Source organism: Mandrillus leucophaeus, unplaced genomic scaffold (genome assembly GCF_000951045.1).
Source record: "Mandrillus leucophaeus isolate KB7577 unplaced genomic scaffold, Mleu.le_1.0 Scaffold678, whole genome shotgun sequence".
Lineage (NCBI taxonomy): Eukaryota > Metazoa > Chordata > Mammalia > Primates > Cercopithecidae > Mandrillus > Mandrillus leucophaeus.
The window spans coordinates 611,723-632,934 of NW_012107341.1; the positions used below are offsets into that span (position 1 = coordinate 611,723).

General features: G+C 49.6%; 1 protein-coding gene across 5 annotated transcripts in view; it reads left to right on the plus strand.

Annotated features, from left to right (window-relative positions):
* Positions 1-21,212, plus strand: part of GRB10 (growth factor receptor-bound protein 10) — a 191,792-nt gene that overhangs the window by 105,226 nt on the left and 65,354 nt on the right. For all 5 annotated transcript variants that reach the window (XM_012002088.1, XM_012002089.1, XM_012002090.1 and 2 more), the window contains 2 exons: positions 3,308-3,527; positions 8,117-8,258. In XM_012002088.1, the coding sequence (XP_011857478.1) occupies positions 3,308-3,527; positions 8,117-8,258 (362 nt within the window). The remainder of the gene's footprint in view (positions 1-3,307; positions 3,528-8,116; positions 8,259-21,212) is intronic.

Genomic DNA, 21,212 nt, shown 5'->3' on the forward strand with positions numbered 1-21,212 from the left:
AAAGAGTTGTACAAATAATCCACCACTGAGGAGAGTAAAAGCATTTTGAGGACATGTGTTGCATTTATATTTTGGCGTCTATTACCTTGTATTTACTTTGAATAATGACAGAAGTACTTTGCATTTGACCTAATTGCAGAGATGTGACCCAGGAATGATCTGGTTGACTGAGAGAAGGCTTAGCAGGAAAAGGATGGGAGACCGCTGGGGGCTGCCTGCCTGGGGAGCACAGCCAGGGGCTGTTGGGAATGCATAGAGATAAATAACTGCACATGAAAATTCCCTAGAGGGAATGAAAACATGTTGTTTTCCTAGAAGAGAGCAGTCCCAGAGTGAGAACTGTACCACTGTTTTATGTCCAAAGCAGGATAAAAGCCTGGCATTGAATTGGCAGCGTGGCCCCACAGCACACGTGCATGTGTGTACACGGGTGTGGACATGTTTGCATGTGTGCATGTGTGCGGCATTGAGACCAACCTCCTGCATCACCCAAGACTGACTATACTTATAGTGAACTTTGTGTTTTAGCCAGTATTGACTTTTAGATGGCCCATTGAGATAGAAATATTGAGCTGTTAATATGGTAAGTTAAGAGTGGCACTCGTGCTAATTGTTTTGCAGAGCTTCAATTAAGCAGCTATTCCCTGTCAGTTAAATAGGAGTGTAGGAGATGAGTGAGTGCATGATGCATACGTTCTAGAACTTTCCTAAAGCCCCAGATCCATGGTGTCTACTAGAACTTTTCCTCAAAATGAATGCAGCAGTCTCAATAAATACAGAACTGAGGTCTCATCTTTGGCAGGCAGAGTACTCTGGACAGTAGTTTTCGCTCCAGCAGTTGACAGAGAGACTCTCCTCTCCCTAAGGCCACAGCCTTCGGGACCTCGGGGAGCTCAGGCAGGTACATGCCTGCCCCTCCAGGGGTCCTGATTTTTTGCCAACCAACTCTTCCCTCCCCACCACCTCCCCGGAACTATGAGCAAGAGTTCGCCTGCTGACTCTGAGTGTTCTCCCTGGTCATTAATTATTGATTATGCAGTAATTATTAATTATTGATTCAGCACTTTGTCCTTTTAATATCTGGCCAGGATTAATATTTGACCACTCACAACCCAAACCATGGCAACATCTCTCTTCTTCCCTCCTTTCACACAGATCCTGGGCACACAGGGCCCTGCTTGCTGAGTCTCAGCTGCTGATTTCACCCAGTCTGCATCTTCGGATCCATCTGACCCGTCTTTCTAAGGCACCCTTCCTCTTCCAGCCTGCTGCTCCCCAGCCCCTGCCCTCTCCCCTGGGCCTGGGTTGAATGTGGCTTCTGTTCTTCCAGCAGGGGCTATGCTGGCCAGGCCTCAGTGGTCTCATCGCTGCCATTTCAGCAGCCTCCCTTCTGTCCTCACCCCTCCCTTCTGTCTGTCTGTCTTCACCAGGATCTTGAGCGTGATCTGGCTAAACCGTGATCCTACTGTCCCACTCACCCCAGAAGCCGAAGCACTACCCCCGGGGTGACCCTGCCCCCTCCATACCCTCTGCACTACTGTGGCTGCCCAGGACCTCCCTCCCTCCTTGTTGTCATTTGGTTTCCTTATGTCTTGTCTTGTTATGCCCTTTAACCTTGGGAGATGAGGGGAGCCCTTTAAAACAAAAACCTTCTGACCCAGAGGGCAGAGTGCCCCTCTGGAGCTTCTGTGAGGAGCACACACCTGGTAGGGGAGAATGAGGGCTGCAAAGCTTGTTTTCAGTACTGCTTATGTGACCTTGGGCAGGTGATTTAATTCTTCCAGGCCTGTTTCCTCAGCTGTTAAGCCAGGTTAATAATGACCGCTTTTTGTTATTTTGTAAGAAATAGATGAAATAGGGCTAATAAATAACATCTTCCTGTTTACTGTGTGCCAAACTCTGTTATAAAGCAGATAATAACTAACTTAGTCCTTACAACCCCCGTGTGGGGTGGACACTGTTGCTAAGCTCTTATTAGAGTTGAGGACTCTTAAGAAATAGGAAGCCCATGTCCCAGGCCCTGCGCCCAGAGCCAGTAGGAGCAGGCCAGGGTGAGCAAGTTTGCAAGTGCCAGTCTCTGCTTTCCTTCCTACCGACCAAACGGTGTAGCCTTTGTTTGGAAGAGCGTCTTGCTGTCTGTGACCCTGAGCCCGTGTGTGTTAAGTCTGCTTCTCCAGAGAAACAGAGATAGGGCTGCAACCCATTAAATAGGCTATATACAGAGAGAGACATATGTATTTTAGGAATTGGCTTATGACACTGTGGAGGCTAGCAAGTCCAAAATCTGCAGGGCAGGTTGGCAGGCCGGACGTCCAGGGAAGGGTTGCAGTTCAGATCTGGAGGCAAAATTCCATCTTTCCCCTTGGAGGCCGGGCTTTTTCTTCTATTCAGGTCTTCAGGTGATGGGCTGAGGCCCTCTCACATGAGGAAGAACAATCTGCTTTACTCAAAGTCTGTGGTTTAAATGTTAATTGCATCTAAAAAATACCTTCACAGCATCTAGTCTAGTCTAGTGTTTAGCTAAAACCCGGCACCATGGCCCAGCCAAGTTGACACATAAAACCAACCATTGCAGTCTCTGTGGGCTCATTCCTCCCTTTCTAAAGGGCATTTTCCACTCTCTCTCTCTCGGCTTACTCTCTGTGCCATTGTGGCTTCTCTCTCTGCACTGCCCCACGCAGAGAGAGAAGATGTGAAGATGGGCTTCCTTCTGCACTCTGGCCAATCAAGAGGATGGGTGGGCACCCGAAGCCCACAGGCATGTATTGTAATAGCAGCCACACATAAACCTCTGTCACAGTTTCAGCTCCTACTTAACCTTTCTGGGCTGGAACCAGTGTCAGTGTTGGGTGCTGCTCTGTTTCTGTCTCTTGTTTCACTTCTGGAATCCCAGGGAGGAGAGAGTCCTGATCTTAGGAGACACCTGTGATTCAGTCAGCTGAGTCCAGGCCAGTGGGGTCGTGCTATGCAGCTATGGCTGTGTGTGGCCTACCGGAGTGGGTGGGGGGGAGAGAACGGGGTACTGAAGGGAACTGAGCAGATGCTCCAAATGGCTTCTCCCTGGAGACAGGTAGAAATGCAGCCCAGCTCTAATGATTGAATTGCCTTGGAATGTCAATCATGATGAATACATGTAATATGCATGCTTCCATACAGTCATACTTCTCTCAGTGTTGCCCCACTACCCCTTACATAACATTTGAAAAATAGGATTGAGGTTTGGAACCTGATCACCAAGATGTACATTTGGGTTTGATTGCTCTCCACTGCTAAAGTTTCTTTTTTGCTCTTGCCTTTTTCTGTGCAGAGGATGATGTGGACCTGGAAGCCCTGGTGAACGATATGAACGCATCCCTGGAGAGCCTGTACTCAGCCTGCAGCATGCAGTCAGACACGGTGCCCCTCCTGCAGAATGGCCAGCATGCCCGCAGCCAACCTCGGGCTTCAGGCCCTCGGTCCGTCCAGCCACAGGTGTCCCCGAGGCAGAGGGTGCAGCGCTCCCAGCCTGTGCACATCCTTGCTGTCAGGTAAGTCCAGGCCTCACGGGCAGAGCCTTCTCCAAGGGTGAGAGCTGTCGACAGGGACATCTCTCTCTGTGAGTTAAATGGTCTTGGGGGGAACAGTGTTGGCCTTGCAAAACCAAGAGGCACATACATTCCTTTGATGGGATAACGGATACGCTGAGTGTGTGTGGTGTGCCGCGCTTGGGTTGAACTTTGTAGCCGGTTCAATTCCAGTACTTTTTATTGAGTGCCTGCTATGTGCAAGGCACTGTGCTAGGTAGAGGGATATGCAGGAAAACCACCAGAGGAAAAATCTCTGGGAAGATTGAAAGAACAGCCATGGAGCTGATGGCATGCCCCAAGCCCTCACTACCCAGAGTAGGGTTGGGAGGCTAGCAGCTACAGCACCCCCCGGAGCTTGTCGTATAACCCCAGACCTCCCTCGGAGTTGCATTTGGCCACATTCCTCTGCTAATTCATGGGTAGGCACATCTCTGTGGAAACAGGGAGGCTGGAGGGAGGAACGTGCTGGGGACGTTGAAGGAGGTTCCTGGGAGGTGGGATCTCTGAACAGATGTCAAAGGGCGGTAGGAGCTCAGATAGATGGAGGCAGAGGTTTTATAAGCAGAAGATATGATGCAGATGGAGGCCAGTGCTGAAACACTTTGTGTGCCCTTTTCAGGAGCCACATGGGGAAGAGTTCTGGACAGGTGCGTGAAGGGGCTGGGTTTGAGTTTTGACACCAGCATTCTGGCTGCCAGGGGTCATGGGGGCAGTGGTAGAGGGCAGCAGGGTTGGCACAGCATGGCCGGTTTGGAAGCGGTTTCAGGAGCCCCCGAATGGAAGATGATTGTGTGCTGCCCGAGGATGAAGAAAGAGGGGATTTGAGCGCGTTGCCGAGGAGGGGCAGCTGCGTTTTGCCAGCACTTGAATTTTGCCAGGGCTGTGAGGTGACAGAGAGTGTGTGGAGGGTGACTTGGATTTTGTCTCAAGTGCCTGGGAGGAGGGTGTCTAGAGAACGGTCGTGTTGAAGGAGAAGGTGCTGAGAGCACCTTAGACATTGTGAATGAAGATCTTTGTAGAGTCAAGCTGAGAGCCAGGGGCAGCCCTCAAGGATCGGCCTGTCTGCCCTGCTGCAGTCCATGGCGGGGATGGCGTGGGGCTCCGTGGGACCCTGCCTGCATCTCTGGGCCTTCGTGGAGGATGTACAGCCATCTCTGCTGGTACTGCCCCTTGCCCTCATTGGCCTCTGTCAGGATGGGGTTCTGGTGCTTCCTGTCTCAGCACCCCGTCTTCTGGGGAGCTCCGTTCATTTCCTGGGATCTTCCTTGCTTCTAGAAACTTCTGAGAGTTTTCTTTGTGGTCTGACATCTTCGGTCTTCCGCAGCCCAGGTAATCACCTTGCTCCAGGTGGCCGCTGTTTCTTACGGAGGGGAGAGGGTACAGTGGCCCTGGCGCCTGTGGTTAGCTGCCTCACCAGCTTCCCACCCCGGCTTCCCCTCTGCCTTCTCACTTTTTGTCATATTCATTGATGCTGAATGATACCTGTCCCAGGGTTTGTTCGACTTCGTTCTTTGAAGCGTGACCTCCTGTACTTAGTTAAGTCTAGTGGGAGAGCTGTTTTTCTCTTGGGAGCATGTCTTGGGAGCATCACAGTAGCCTTGGGGAGCGCCTGGGAATATAGAGTTGCAGTCGCATGGCGAAGGTGCCCGAGGGTGAGCTGAAAAGCCAGAAGGCCTGCCTCCCTGCCGGAGTAGTTGCCCAGGACCCTTGAACCTCGAGTTCTGGCTGAACTTGCCCATATGTGCCCCAGGGCTGCCTGCGCTAAGTCCCCGGGGTGGAGGGGCAGTCTTGCTCTGTGGGACAGCAGAGCCCTCTCCCTACAGGGTCACAGGCACTATTCCTTGGGCCAGACTCTTCTCACTGGTGTCCTCTCAGATAAGTAGTTTTGTTTCTCACTTTCAGGTGGATTAAAAAAAAATATGGTTATCAATCTAAAATCACCAAAGATTTATTTTGTGAAGTGAGGCCATTCGCTGAGCGCTTACTGTGTGCAGATGCTGATGAGCTCCTCCTTTGTTATCAGTGCCCTGGGAGGGAGGTGGTGTGGGTTACCCTCGCTTCCCAGGTGAGGAAACCAAGGCACAGCGGGGCGGTAACTTGGCCCACCGCAGCAGGTGGGAAGTGGCCATGGAGCAGGCTGCTGGGTACCGGGGAGCATGGAGCATGGTGCACGCTGCAGAGGAACTTCCCGGGGGCTGCCATGCAACCCAAAGGGAGCTGGGGTGCAGGCAGGGTATGGGCAGAGGAGACGCTTGGAAAGGGCAAGAAGGCCTAACACACAGGAGAGCCGACGGGTGAGCCGATTCTGTATGGAGAAGCAACCCAGGCTTTTGAGAGTGCAAGGGCCACGCATGTGTTCTAGACAAACGCAAGTGGGCCACAGCACAGGCACAGAGAAGAAGGACCCGCACCTCGCCACACCAGCTCTGCAGTTCCTGCCACCGTCACTGACATCCCTAAATCTCAGCACCCCTCTCCATAGTCACTCTCCCTTCTATTGTGAGCCCCTTTCGTGGGGATTTTTTGTCTTTAGGTGATGCCCCTTAGTCTTGCCTTAGGCGATGTCTCTGAGCCACTTTAAAGTCAACACAGGACTTTTTAAAAATGCTCAAAACAACCCAATAAAGAGAATAAGCTTTTGTGGACACTGAAACATCAGATTATCTCTTCGGGGTGAAGTCACTGGCTAGAAGCCGTGGACTGGAATGTCCTGAAAGTGGCACTGGCCACCCCTTTTATCCATCTCCTCCTGTACGACAACAGCCAGACCTTTCAGCTGGATGCCTTGCCAAGGCTAAAGCTGTTATGGGAAGAGTGGGATTTGTTCACAGTAAAAATAAACTTTCTGGCATGTCATCAAACCATTATAGGAACGGCTTTCCTGTATTTCACAGCACTGATTCCCTTCATGCCATGTGAGTTCTCATAATTTTAAATCCATGCATCATTTGCTGGTCTATGTGGGATAGCTAGCTGGATCTTCCTTTAAAAATAGGGAAAGTTGGTGAAAGAGAAAAAGTAAAGTGATCACAAAGTGTGTTTCTGTAGTGGCATATCTCTCAGGAAAGCTAACGGATTGCTGATTTTGTGAAATCGTAAAAATGGTCAAAAAAAAATTACTTGAAGACACAGCCTGTGATGGGGGTTTCTGAGGTGTGTTTAAACATGGGGAGGGATTGGAAATGCTGAGTGAAGATAATGTGAGGTTTGCTCCCCTCTCCTTGAAGGTAGGAGGCTGTGGACAGGGTCGCGTGGCCTCAGGAAGGATGGAGGAGGCTGTGTGCCCAGGAGTGTCCTGGAGATGTGGGCCAGAAGTTACTCCACAGAGGGGAGGCGCCGGGCACTTGGCATTTGCTTTGACTTTGAACTTGATTTCTCTGCTGTTCACAGTTGCTTCTGATTCGTCATACTGTGCGTGTGTTGCATAGTTGTATGACAAGTGGGTTGTGCATTTTTCTGAGGAGGGAACAGATGCCCCTGGAGAAGTGCCAGGAAAGTAGAGGTGGTGCGTGGATTCAGCGTGTGTTTCTAAGGTGTGTTTCTAATGTGGACACAGGCTTTGGGAGGACAGATATGTGAAGCTATAATTTCGAATTAATTCAGTATCAACAACCTTTTTATATAAATAAGCATCCATTGCATAATTCAGGTGAGAACACACAAAGCCTTTTCTTGTATTTTCATTTGATTAGATTAATGCTCATTTCAAGGACGCTGACAAACACTTGTCCTCATGAAAACGCTCCTGTGCAGAAAACCTTTCACACATTAGGTATTCACTGATCAAACGGATGAGGTATTTGGAGCTGATGCCATGTCAGGCCCTGAGTGCTGCCTGAGATGAGCACGCACCCAGGACAACAGAAGAATCTCTGCACCCCCGTCCCCCCGGGATGCCTAATGAAGAAGAGAATTGATACCAGATACACTTTGGGTCTGAGAATGACAACTTGTAATTTTTTAAAGTTTTCCTTTTAGTAAAATACATGTAACATAAAATTTACCATATTAACTGTTTTTTCAGAGTATGGTTCAGTAGTATTAATGCACACTCACAATGGTTGTACAATCTCCAGAACTTTCTCATCTTGTGAAACTGAAATTCTATCCCCAATAAATAGCAACTCCCCATTCCCCTCCCCTTAGTACCTTGCAGCCACGATTCTACTTTCTATGGGTTTGAATATGCTACCTCCCTCACTGTGTGAAATCACACAGTGTCTCTGGTGTTGTGACTGGCATGTTTGACTCTGCATAATGTCTTCGGGGTTCAGCCTGTTGTAGCCTGTGTCAGAATGTGCTTCCTTTTTCATGGCCTAGTAGTGGTCCATGGTATGGATATGCCACATTTTGTTCATCCATTCATCCATCTGTTGATCCTTGGGTTGCCTCTACTTGTTGGCTATTGTGAAGGATGCCACTGTGAATGTGGGCATGCCAGTGACTCCTAGAAGCCCTGTGTCCCGCTTTCTGGGTGTATCACCACAGTGGTAAGACCGGGTCATGTGGGGAATGGCAGCTTTTAACAGGCACTTATCCCTGCCTTCCAGGCGCCTTCAGGAGGAAGACCAGCAATTTAGAACCTCGTCTCTGCCGGCCATCCCGAATCCTTTTCCTGAACTCTGTGGCCCTGGGAGCCCCCCTGTGCTCACGCCGGGTTCTTTACCTCCAAGCCAGGCCGCCGCAAAGCAGGTGAGTGTGCCTCTGGCTGGGGCCCAGGCTTAGGGATGTGCCAGATTATTGGGATCTGCACAGATGTGTCAGATTATTACTTTGGGAAGAAGGGCGGGAAGTCCTGGGATCTTCTCTCTCCGTTCTTTTCTTGTTGTCCAATGAGGCTGACACAGTTTGGAGGTTGTCCTCTCCAAATCTCATGTGAATTGTAATCCCCAGTTTTGGAGGCAGGGCCTGGTGGGAGGTGATTGGATCTTGTGGGTAGATCCCTCATGGCTTGCTGCTGTCCTCACGATAGTGAGTTCTCACGAGATCTGGTTGTTTAAAAGTACGTAGCATCTCCTCCCCTTACTCCCACTCCTGCAGTTCCTGCTTTGCCTTCCGGCATGATTGTAAGCTCCTAAGTCCTCCCCAGAAGCCGAGCACATGCCCGCACCATGCTTCCTGTGCAGGCTGCAGAATCATGAACCAATTAAACCTCTTTTCATTATTGATCTAAACTCCATGTATCTGTATATTTTAGAAAAAGTCTCATAAAAATGGCAAATAATAACAATGATTTGATGTTTAAAGATGAATCTTAGTTCTTCGAAAAAGTTTCACCACTGGCTCAATAATAGATGTGAAAATGCTGGGCTCACCCGGACAGCTGGGTGTCCGTACACGGGAGTTGAAGAGTTTCTGTCTTGTAGTCCTGACTTTGAATATGATCTGCTGAAAGCAGAAAAGTTTCCACTGGACCCACAGGGCAATAGCCCCCTTTTTGAACTTGTAGTTTCTATTTAAAGTAGATCCATGAAGTTGATAGGACACAACCATTGTCCCCATGTGAGGAAACTGAGGCACAGAGAGTTTCAGTAACGTGTCCAAGGTCAAACAGCCAGCAAGTCAGCTTAGCAGAGAAACCGCCAGAGAAAAGGGTTGAAAGTTCCTCCCCACCAGTTGGCAGGGCTGTGGGCTGGGATGGGCTGCAACCTCTGGAGGAAGACCCCTAGGGGTGGAGGTGATCATGAGAACCGCAGCACCTGATCTTTATGGAGTGAGGGATTTCTGTGTGCCAGGCCTTGTTGTAAGTGGTGGATATGTTTATTTTTTGTTTATTTGTATGTTCATTTCCTCCTCATGCCATCCCATGTGAATTAAGTACACATATTCCCTCTGTTCCACAGTTGAGGGAAGGGAGGCCCCTATAAGCAGCTGAGCTGAGTGTGGCTGGGACCTGATGGTGCGGCTGAGTGTGACCCGGCCTCAGGATCGGAGCCTGTGATTGTAGCCACTATGCTGATCGGCTTCCCGGGACCTTGACTTTCCTTCTGCTAAATGCATGTTGTTTAGAAGTTATTTTGCCCTTCTACTTGAATCGTCTCTTCTCCCTACTTGCTCTCACTTCCCTACCTTTGCTGTTCTCAAGTGGGACAGACCAGTCATCCCTTTCTCTGCAAATCTGCCTGTCCCGTGCCATGCAAGGTCTGCCCTCTTGAGAGATAGACCTTTCTTCCATTACCCGCTGGCTCCCAAGTACGGGTCCCGTTCTGACCTCAGGCCCCCGGAGCAGGCTGCATTATGGCACTATCAAAACTTAGAAGGTGAGGTAAGTGTCCCTCATCTGGGAGCCAGCACTGGCTGGGCTTGTGCACTTTGTCACATGTCTAAAGTGCATCTGGGATGTCTACCTCGCCGGTGACCTTCTGCTTCAAATAAGGATCCAGACAAGCTGTCTGTGGGTTTTGTCACTGAGGTTGTTTACAGAGCTACCCATTCTAAAATAAGACCATGAAAATATTATCTGGCTCTCTCAGCCTTTGGCAAGAAAACTGGCCTCCACCCCCAGGGATTGTCCAAATTTGTAAGCAGAACAAGGAAACCAGGGAATTTTGCCTGCTGATGTTTTTCTTGGGATCAGAGCTAGTTCCCCATGAGAACATGGCATTGGTGTCTGTGTCACTAGTGTCCTCAAGCCCACAGAAATAAGAGCAGGAAGGATGTTTCTCACTCAGAACTACTTGTAGAAAGTCCTTGTTCTTTGTTCTTTTTTTTTTTTTTTTTTTTTTCCAACTTGCTTGAAGGGACATTTCTTTATCTGTACTTGGTGTTGACTTCTGATCTTATGAAAAGTGTGTTTTCCCGATGCAGTGGGTAGCAAGTGCTAGACAACCTCCAGCCACTTCCCAGGGCTTTGGATCTAGGATCACGATGGGGGACGGTGCTGGGCAAAGAGCTTTGGCTCCATTCCTTGCCCCTTGCTTGAGGAAAAGAAAAATCTAATGTTCTTATTCCCTTCATTCAAGTCAAAGGAAGTAATGCTGAGACCAAAGTCTAGTCAAGGATTCTGAAGTAGAAAAATTGACAAAGTGGACCCAATACATAAAGTAACTTCACTCACGGGTAAGAACTCAGTTAACACAGAAAAAGAAGAAAGCATAAGGAAATCTATGGAAGGTAATGGGATAATGAGGTTATTGGAAACTTCCTCATTCATGTCATTTTGTTCACTATTAAATAGCAGATTCATGAAGGAGGGAACAGGGGAGGAAAAAGTAGAGATATTTAAACTTCCATAAGAAAGGAAAAATCATTCTTGCCCAAGCTTTGTAGCCAAAGCCTTCTGAAATTCCCACACAGGCATTAGTACCTTTCTTCTGCCTCTCTCATTTATTTATTTATTTATTTTTTGAGACAGAGTCTTGCTCTGTTGCCCAGGCTGGAGTACAGTGGTGCAGTCTCGGCCCACTGCAAGCTCCGCCTCCCAGGTTCACGCCATTCTTCTGCCTCAACCTCCCAAGTAGCTGGGACTACAGGCGCCCGCCACCATACTCGGCTAATTTTTTGTATTTTTAGTAAAGACGGGATTTCACCATGTTAGCCAGGATGGTCTCGATCTCCTGACCTCATGATCTGCCCATCTCGGCCTCCCAAAGTGCTGGGATTACAGGAGTGAGCCACCGCTCCCGGCCCTGCCTCTCTCCTTTTTAAGTGACTCCTTGGTAGCTCTGTAATGCGATAAGAGAGATCAGATGCTGGTGTTCAGAGACCCCAGGTCTGAGAGCAAGCAACCATGACGTGGACCTGGCGCTCCTCACAGCATGCTGAGCCCCCTGGCCCGCATGCTGGGACAGGGCGGGAGAGTGGCAGTGGTCTCACTGCAGCATTTATGGGCCCTCACGGGTCTGAGTTCCACCTGCAGCTCTGGTGTGGCTCCTTTCTAGACATATAAGATACAAGCTCAGTGCCCTGTAAAGGCTGCAGGCCACAGGACTTAATGAAAGGAAGGAGGGGAGGGAAAATTCTGCATGGGAGCAGTCGTGGGTAGAGAAGAGCCCTCAGCCTCCTATTCAGCAGCATGAGATTCCTCCAATGCCACCTCCCTCTGAGCTCTCTCCCTTCACTCAACATGAGCCCCTACAACGGCCGGGGCTTTTGCCAGACCCTGAGACTAAGAGGTTGGCCGCAAAGTGGGCCCTGCTCTCATGAGCTTAGCATGATGGTGACAGAGTGAAGAGCTATCTGAGAGGAAGCAGGATGGAGTAGTTGGTGGTCTAGGACTTGACAGGCATGTGCCAAAAAGAAAGCAGCCATTACTCTATCTAGAAGGACAAAGAGGTCTTCCCCAGCTGCCTTGCGTCTTCTCTCTGGGGATCCCAGAGCATGCAGCAGCCCCAGGCAGGCTTACCAAGTTCTTCCACGATGACTGCACCCTGGCTTTGTGACGCTGCATTGGCCAGGTTCTTCCTGAGTGCTGTGCCGAGTTTGCTAAAGGTACCCATGGGGCTTGCCTGAGTCATCTGGGTTGGCGGGAATAGCTGAGTTGCAAACCTGTGATCCTCCAGCTGGGGGAGACTTACACCAGCGCAAAGGGGGCTACTTCTGATCGGAGATCCACGTGCTGGGACGTCGCCATCCAACAACCCACTTGTTCCTTCCTGCCTTGCTGTCCTTCACCTGCCCTGGATTCAACCTCCTCACCCTGCCCAGGCTCTGCTTCCTCTTCTGGGTCTGGGGTCCTGCCCAGGTGCTTCTACAGGAGCAATGCAGGGTCGGTCTCACCTCCCTGGTCCTGCCCAGGCTTGTTGATACCCCCACCTGGGGTGGCACCCGCCCTGCAGCTGCTCAGCATTGGGCCGGGGGAGCTCTGAGAGCAGTTTGCCCAACGTGCTATGGGTTCCACACCTGGGTAGGTCAGACCCTTGATGAAAGCACGGAAATCTGGAGCTGGTAAACCCAGACACCTCCACCCACCTCTGCCACTGGCTCATGGGCCCTCACTGGTGTTTGGGTGGTCATAAATAGTGTGAGATGTTTTGGAGTTGTCTGTGTAGACTTCTTGGGCTTTCTGTTTTATTTTGTTGTTGATGATGAATTTTAAAAGAGCAATGTTTTGGCTTGTTTGGTAATACTTAAGCCAGAGTCTGTTGGTCTTGCGTTTACCTGAGGTTGTACTCTATGGCTTCACCATTAAAGTGAGAGAGCACACAGACCTATTCCCTCACGGAAGAGCAGACATCCTCCTTTGCTCCAGGAGAGTGTATAGAGGAACCGTACTGTGTGGTTTTACATAGTGTGTCAGAGGTGACAGCAGTCCTCCTTGTCACCAGTGCGTGACTTTCGTCAGAAGGTATAGCTTCTGGGGTGATCATTCCATCATTTATTAAATGGCATTTAATTTTATTCAGTGATTTGATTTATTTAAGTTTAATGATATCTCCTCATTGACTTACCAAAACTACAAATATATAAGAATTCCTCTCTGAGTGTTTAATTTCTTTCCTCCAGAAGGTGGTGAAATTAAATTAGTCAGTGTTCAGGAAACTGGATATTTGTGGTAAGAATCAACAGGGCATTTTTAACTGCTTTGTATGACTCATTTGAAAAGACAGGCTGTTGTGAGTAAGGGTGATTGATACAGCAAAGACTTGTGAGCCCTGAGGCCAAGCACCATGCCCCTGTCGAAGAGGCTGGGCCCATGGTCTAGTTGGTGCCACTGGGCCTCTATGGTGAGGCTCCCTTTGCTCTTGGTGCCCTGGCAGACGCAGGCCGCGGTGGTCCTCCTTTGCGTCAGACCCACTGGGGCCTTCTGAGTTGAGGAAGCGCCAGGCAATGTGCCTGGAGCTGGCCTCGGGTGTCGGGAGGGAGGGGCACCACAGGAGGACGTGATCCGAGACCTGGGGCTTGGGCCAGGTGCCAGACAATCCTGGGTAAATACCAGAGCTGTTCCCCCTGCCCCCCCGACACACACTGTAGAGGACCCTGACAGGCGGGCTGGCCCCCCGCCATGGCCTGGTGACTGTCTCCCTCTGCCACACCTCTTTAAGGTCATGGGAGAGGAGAGAAAGGTGAGTGGGGTGCCATGTTCCTCTGGTGGGTGCTGGGTGACGTTCGGAAGGCTCTGAGAGGCTGCGGGGAGCCATGTGTGTAGGTACATTTGACTGTTCAGGCTGGTGGGTGCGACACCCTGTAGGGGGGTTGTCCTAAAGGCCTTCTCGGTTCCTGCATTCTGATCCTGGCTGTTTGCTGTGTGAGGAGGGACTCAGCTCAGCGACATCAGAAGTCAGGGCGGAAGTAGCTCCTCAAGGCAAGACTGAGCATCAGTGCCCACGCTGGGGAGGAGGGGCCCTGTGTCCACAGCCGTCGCCCATCAGTCGAGCGTGACCAGCAGGAGCACAGGACCAGTGTCCCCAGAAAATTGGATGCTTTGAGAGAAATCAGAATTGCCACTGAAAACCTGAACTCTCCACATTTTGCACATTTCATTGTTCTGTAAGCACAGTGTGGGCTGAAGCAGACACCCTGGCAGGCAGGTCCTGACCTGCTGGGTTCGGCTGTGGGGTCCTGTGAGGTGACTCCTGTGGTGTCTGCATTGTCTCCCTGTGCCTGGCACGCCAGGGACACTCCCTGATGGGCACTGGATCCAGCGTCCACTAAGGGCTCAGCAAGCTGGGATGATGGCCTGAATCTAAAAAGGATTACATTAAATAGGCTTTCAAAATGACGTCTGCACATGCAGCTACAAAAGTGTCACCAAGAGGATGGCAGCTGCAGCCACTGCTGCTTCTGAGAGAAGGGCTCAGTCACTTAGACACGTGGCTCCAGTCAGAAGTCCAGTGTGACCTTTCCTGAGTGGCTGGCTTGACCATTCTGCTCTGACAGAAATAGGTTTTCTAGAAGCTAGTGGCTTTGTTGTGTTCTCTCTTGGATGCCATTGTCCCTCTGAGAAGGACCCTAGTCACATGGTGCTCATCCCAAGCAGAGGGACCCGATGGTGAGAGGCTGTGGCAGGAGGCAAAGGAGAAAATGGGAAGTGGTTAAGGATCATTTGGGGCACTTGTGGTTATTTCCTACAGCACACATGTGGGAGGGACGCCTCCTATGCTCTGGGTCCAGAGGCTGGAACAAGGGGCAGAGAGGTACAGGGAGGTGCAACTTACTCCTTGTGGGGTAAGGTCCCTTCATCTGTCAGCATTCACAGGGAGGGGGCTGCCTGGGGTCCCACTTCCTGTCACTGGAATGTCCCAGCAGCATCTCACTCTGCAGCAGGGGTGGCCTCGCCCTTCCCAGGCTGTGCTGGCTTTATCTCCACGTCAGTCCTGAGGACGCACCCTGGGCCCTCTTCCCTGTCATCCTCACCCGTGGAGCAGGGACAGCCAGTAGGCCTTTGAAGCAATGTTTTAAGTCAAGGGATAACTGAAAATATAATGAATCAACAGATGAATATATGTTATGGAAGAGAATTTGCAAAATTGGCAAAGGTTGAAGTAGATTCCCTTGAGCCTAGCTCAGGTGTCTGTAAGAGCATCACCAGAAAGCATAAGGAATAGCTTCTCTGCATTCCAGATGGACAAGGAAGAGGCTTCAGTTGAATCAGATGATGTTAGACCAAGACTCACATTTGGGTTTTAAGAGATTCTATCAGGTAGATCTTAATTTTCCTGTTTTTTAGCATCTATTGGTTGGTGGGTACTACACATTTAATTTTCACAGCACTTCCACATGCTGCAAAGGCGAGACTGTTTTCATATGGTGAAACCAAGGTCCTGAAGCTCCACAAGGTGAAATACTTTGGCTGGAGTCACACAGCCAACTAGAGGTACAGGCAGGAAATGTACTCAATCTAGATGAGCCCAAAGCCTTAGTCTTCTTCCTGCCCCCCACAGACCCCCGAGGTCAGCACCCTGCTGAGTTTGGAGAAGACACTCTGAGTCTGTGCAGCCTCCTGCCTGGGGCTGAAGCATCACCTCCCAAATGCAGCACACACTGGCATTTGCTGCTGAAAGGAGATGCAATTGTGCAAGCAGTGGAGGAGCTTAGCGCCCAATTCTGAATAGCCCTTCATTCCTTGGAGGTATTGGGAGGCTTTTATTTCACTTATCAGGGAGCCTCGGTTTCCTAATTGTGCCTTGCACATCCTGAGTAACGACCATTGGAGAGGAAGACCTCTCTGAGAAGGAGGCCCAGGGGCTTTTAAAGACAGCACCTCCACTGCCACGAAGCTGCCCCTCCTGCCATGCACCAGCCTGGGACTGCCAGGGGCTTGGTCTTTGAGAAGGACAAAGGACCTGGGCATGGGGCCAGACTCCAACTCCACAGCATCGCAGGTAATGACAGTAGTAACACCAGCTGCTGAGATGTGGGGAGTCCTTCTCCTGGCAAGCGTGGGACACTGTGCTTCACCTGCTCTTCAGGATGCCTTTGACTGCAAGAAACAAAACCAAACCCGTCTGGTCTCTATTGTAACGAGAGTTGCTTTTGCAGAACAGGATGTCTAGGGCAGGAGACAGCAGCCACCACAGCCTTGTCCTGTGTCACGGCACTTGTCCTCTCTCCACAGCTGCAGCTGGTGAGACCAGAGTTGGGCTTGTCACCCAGAAGCAGCTGTTCCATATACGGGTGGGTAAGCCAGGTATGCAGAAATGTGAAGTGGTGGCAAGGGCAACCGAGGCAACGTGTGGGGTGCACTGACCCCACAGGTGCCAGTGAGTTGGTTGTGGTTCATGATGCCGAGAACAGATTCACATGTTGAAGAAGCAGAAACCAAGAGCAGGCAGAGAACTGACTCCTATAGTAAATGTGCAGAGGTGCTGAGACAAGAGGGCGGGGAGTCCCCAGGGGCACCATAGAGAGGAGTGCCGGTGAAGAAAAAGTACAGTAATGCTTTTAGGAACTTGTTTGTTAATGAACTTAAGACAAGCTCAGTGCACACTTTGGGGTGGCTTTGATAGTCCAAACTTTCTTTCAGCCGATAAAGATTCTCGTGCAGCTACATAATGAGTTGTTAGAGCACATTTTTCCATTTGTTATTCAAACACAATTAGTCACATAGTTTAACCCCGTTAGTAATAGCACATAAATCTTGTTTTAATTCCAATCAGTTCTTCTCCCTCTGCTTAATTTTAAAAATTAATTTTCTGGAACCACAGTAATCACTTTGGATAGGGGTTTGTGCATACAATTATTTACCGATGATCAAAATTAGGTCTCCTGAGGCTTTAACTGCATGCGATGTGTTAGACCATCTTTGATGAGCAAAACTAGCCCTGGCCTCCAAGTGCAGGTGGTCTCACAGAATGTGTTGCATGGAGAGAATGCTGCCTCCCGCAAATGTGCGTCTGCAGCTGGGCCTATCCCGAGCAGTTTGCTCGTGGGTTTTGTTGAGGATGGACTTCCTCCATCCTTTAGCCCCTTCCACCCTCTGGCAAGCCCTGTTACTCTTAGCACCTCCACAGTCTGCCCGTGTCACCTTTTCTGGTGCCTTTGGAGATCAGAAGACATTGGAGCCTGAGCCTAACTGCAGTTTACACTGAGTGCTGGGGACCCTGAGGGGTGCTGGCTGCAGTGAGTTGGGTCTGCAGCCCCCGGGGCCTTGGCCCTGGCAGGATGGATAAGATGCTGCCATCACAGGATGGTCCCTCGTGGGTTCACCCATGCAAGAGTCAGCATGAAGTGCACTTCAACTCATCCCGCCATTTTCAAGTTAAAATCTTCTGTCCTCAGCCCCCCTCACACCTACATCTCTAACTCCTTTCCTTCTGCTACTGCGTGGCTCCTGTCTCCCAGCGGAAGCCTCCTGCCTGTAACCATTTCCCTTCTGCACCGAGAGGCCGCGGTGTGGAAGGGGAGCTCCTGCCCATGGTGTTCGGAAGGTGCTGGGACAGAACCCACCTCCAGCGCTGAGGCGTGGCAGCATCTCTGGAAACTTCCATTTCCTGCTCTGTCTGAGGAGGTGGGCCCTGCTGACATCTCTGTGTGTTGGAGCTCGGGACGGTCAGATCTGCACCATGGCTACTTCCCCTCTTGCCGTGTGAACGTGGCAGGACGTCCACCCCACCCCACTTCCTGCATGAACATGGCTTGATGACTGTGCCCTACCTCCCTTCCTGCATGAATGCAGCACCACGGCTGCGCCCCCCACTTCTGTGGACGTGGCACGATGGCTGCACCCCCACTTCCCATTTGAATGCGGCACCACAGTTGCACCCTCCCGCCACTTCCTCTGTGGACGAGGCACGATGCTGCACCCCCCACTTCCCACGTGAACATGGCACCGCGGCTGTGCTTCCCATGCCCCTTTACTGCATGAACGCGGCACCACAACTGCGCCCCCCACACCTCTTTACTGCATGAACATGGCACCCCCTTGCCATGTGATCACTGCCTTCATCCTCACGACCTCAAGTAGAGCAGGAGCAACCACAAGACGTGTGCTCCTAAGGAACCTGAGGCCCAGGGAGGATGAAGTCATCTTCCAAGGTCATTGACAAATACATCACAAAAAGTGGGTTTAGACTCAGGACCCGAGCTTCAAGTTGTCTTCTCAGTGTGCCACAGCAGTGCCCCAAATGACAGAAATGCATTTCGCTGTGCCTAAGTGAACACTCATATGTCATTCAATTACTTCTGAGGGGATGTGTGAACCCCCGAAACCGTGCAAGCAAAACCCACACACATAGCAGATCCCATTGCATTGCTCACCATCATTTTTGTCCTCCAGCGTGGACACCACTGAAGGATGGATGTTCTAACCTCATGGTCCTGTGATGCACTTCTCTAGGTGAGGTGCTGCCCTGGACAGGCTCTAGACAGAGATGAGTGTGCTGTCCTGTCTGCCTTCCAAGACTCGGGCTAGCCGGAGACAGAGATGTGGACACACACACATTATTACACAGCTGCTTAGCTCAACATGGGAGATAGATGCAGGACCCAGAGTGACCTGGGAGCAGCCCCGCATCCAGCCTTGGCGGGTTCGGGGGGCCTCAGTGGCTGTGGGTATTGCATTTGAGCCAAGGCTTTAACAGCAGGGTGGCCCAGACGTGTTTTTTTCCAAGGAGGGGCTTGGCTAGGCTCTCTCAGCTCTGGCTTTCTTGGTTTCAGTCTTCCTGTGACGTTGCTGAGGTGACTGAGATCTCTCCACATTTTTTACCTCTCGTTTTCTAGAATTCCAGTTACGTGAGTTGTCCCGAGGAGGGGAAAAACCATGCAGGTTCAGTAAGTTTGGGAAATTTGGCATCCTCTATCGTTTTCTTGGCAATTCTACATTTCCTGTTTGGTTTTAGAGGCTCTGAAAAATCTTACAGAAAAAGAAAACTTACCTATTCACTCAAGCTAAGCTAGAGCATCTGAAACATCTGTGATCACAGAAGTGCTTTAGAGTCAGCACCTGTAAACTTTACACAGAACCCACTTTGGGAAAGGGTGCTACCTTGCCCATGATTATTTTTTAAAATGGTGAATGTCGTCCTCACTTTTTCAACTTCTCTGGCAGCTTTGCTAAAGCTGAGGTCTCTCACAGCTCTCTAGGGACCACAGCCCCTGCAGCCTGAGAATAATCCCGAAGCCCCGACGTGACGGCACCTGCATGTTCCCGTGTTTGCATCTGAGCAAGTGATGTAATTGCAGCGAGGCAGTCGTGACCTGGAGCAGACTGGTTGTTTGGCTAAATATGAGACAGGAAATCAGTGCAGGAATCTCATGTGAAATCCCAACTATTAGTGTTTCTCTGGACTACAAATATCTTTTAAAATATAAACCTCTAAATTTGAGGGGCCTAAAACAGATCTTTTATTGTAGCATTGAATACCTCTTCATATCTGTAGCTGTCAAGAGCATTGGAAATGTGAGCACTTAAATTATCTATGTCTTTCACAGGAAGAATCAACCATAGTCTTGCCAAAAATCTAAGTCTGTGCCTTGCCCACATGTGGCCATCTACGTGAGGCTCCTGTGGACTCAAAGGCAAGGGCGGTGTGCAGTCATCGGTTATTGGTGGCCATCAGTGCTTTCACAGAGACCGCCTATTTTTGCTAGCAACAGGAAATACCTTGGCAAACTGATTTGCTAATTCTTGCTGTTGCTTTGACTCGAAATGTCATCAGGAAAAGGGGAACCACTAGACAATGCACTTTCCCCAATTTACCTACCTGACAGTTTCTGCCATACATGCCTGCGAGCGAACAGCCTGCTGGTTTGTGTTTGGTTTTGAGTAGGAATCCACAGTTCACCCACTGGAGAAGGCTGTTATACTCACTGAACATGGACGTCGGCGCTTTATTTATACTTGTGACCAGCCATGGAGGGACTTTTGTTTTCTTCTGCAATAGGCGCATGTGGCAGGTCCATCCAGTTTAGGATAAAGTGTTCTAGAGTTTACACAGTCGAGAAGTGTTAGGCCTCCGGGTCTTGGCTGAGACCCAAGATGAGATGGGCCATCTAGGCCACTGCCTGGACAATGGCCATCTCTTTTCCTCTGTGTCTTTTCTGTTTTTCTTTCCTTAGGCTCTCGCCTCAGTCTCTTAACTGGCTGAAGGAAAAGTAGTTTGAGTAATAAAAATGTAAAAAAGAAAAAAAAAAAAGAATTAGTGGAGGAAACCAAGTGAGAGTGTTTTGAAAATCCAAAAAATTCACAAGAGAATTTGGTAAACATCCTCCCTCCACTGTTGGTGCCAAGTCTGGACATTTCTAGGAAAGAGAGCGCAGACGTAGTCCCTGTGTGGGAAGGTTTACAAATACATACCCTCTGCTGGTGATTTTTATTTTTTGGTCCCTGAGAGAACTAAATGCTAATGACTAACATGGTTTATCTTTTACTTTGCCCTAAAATAGCTTCTGTGCTGTCATCTTACAAGAGATTCTCTTGAATCAGGGCAGTAGTTTCTAGCCCTATTTATAGAACCCTGGCTTCTTCAGATTTATTTATATGAGGAAATCCCCGAAAAGATTTAAATGGGAACACCATGTACCGGCGCACATTCCTCTCTTTTTGTACACGGGTAGTGTTTCTGCTCACATAGTCCCTGGTCTCTCTGCGGAATCCTGGAAGGGAATGAGAGGCTGTGTTGCCGTGCCAGGAGCAGTGGGAACATCACAGACACTCGAGGAAGTGGGAAGCAATGTTGCTTTCTTCTTCATTTAACCTTAGAGCATAAGTGTGACTGCCCTTTTGACTCTGATCATTGAACTGACACAAAAACAGTATTGTAACAGTATTAAAAACAAAGTCAGCTCTTTCCATCTGCCCAGAGTTTGTTCCAGTTCCTCGCCCTCGGTATTTTATCAGGTTTTAGTAAAGGTGGATATAATTTTAGATATGTTTCCAGTTATTTACATCTCATAAGTATTTTCTGTGTATCTTAATGTGGTCTCCCTAAAAAACACTCATGATAGCTAATACCTATATTGATGAATACCAATTTGTGCCATATTTACCTACTTGACAGTGGCCAGATATTTGCATTGTCGTCCACTGTCTGTGCTATAAATGATGCTTCACTGGATGCCTGCAGTGCAGCTGTGGCCACATTTTGAATGCTTTCCGCTGGGTAGACCCTAGAAGTCAGATCCCTAGTAAAAGATTGTGGATGTTTTATAGCTCAGGATATGTGTCTGTTTTATATGTGGATGTTTTATAGCTCAGGATATCTATCTGCAAAGACCTACTTATGTTGATTACCACATCCAGGATAGAGTGAGTTTCAAGACTTCCGA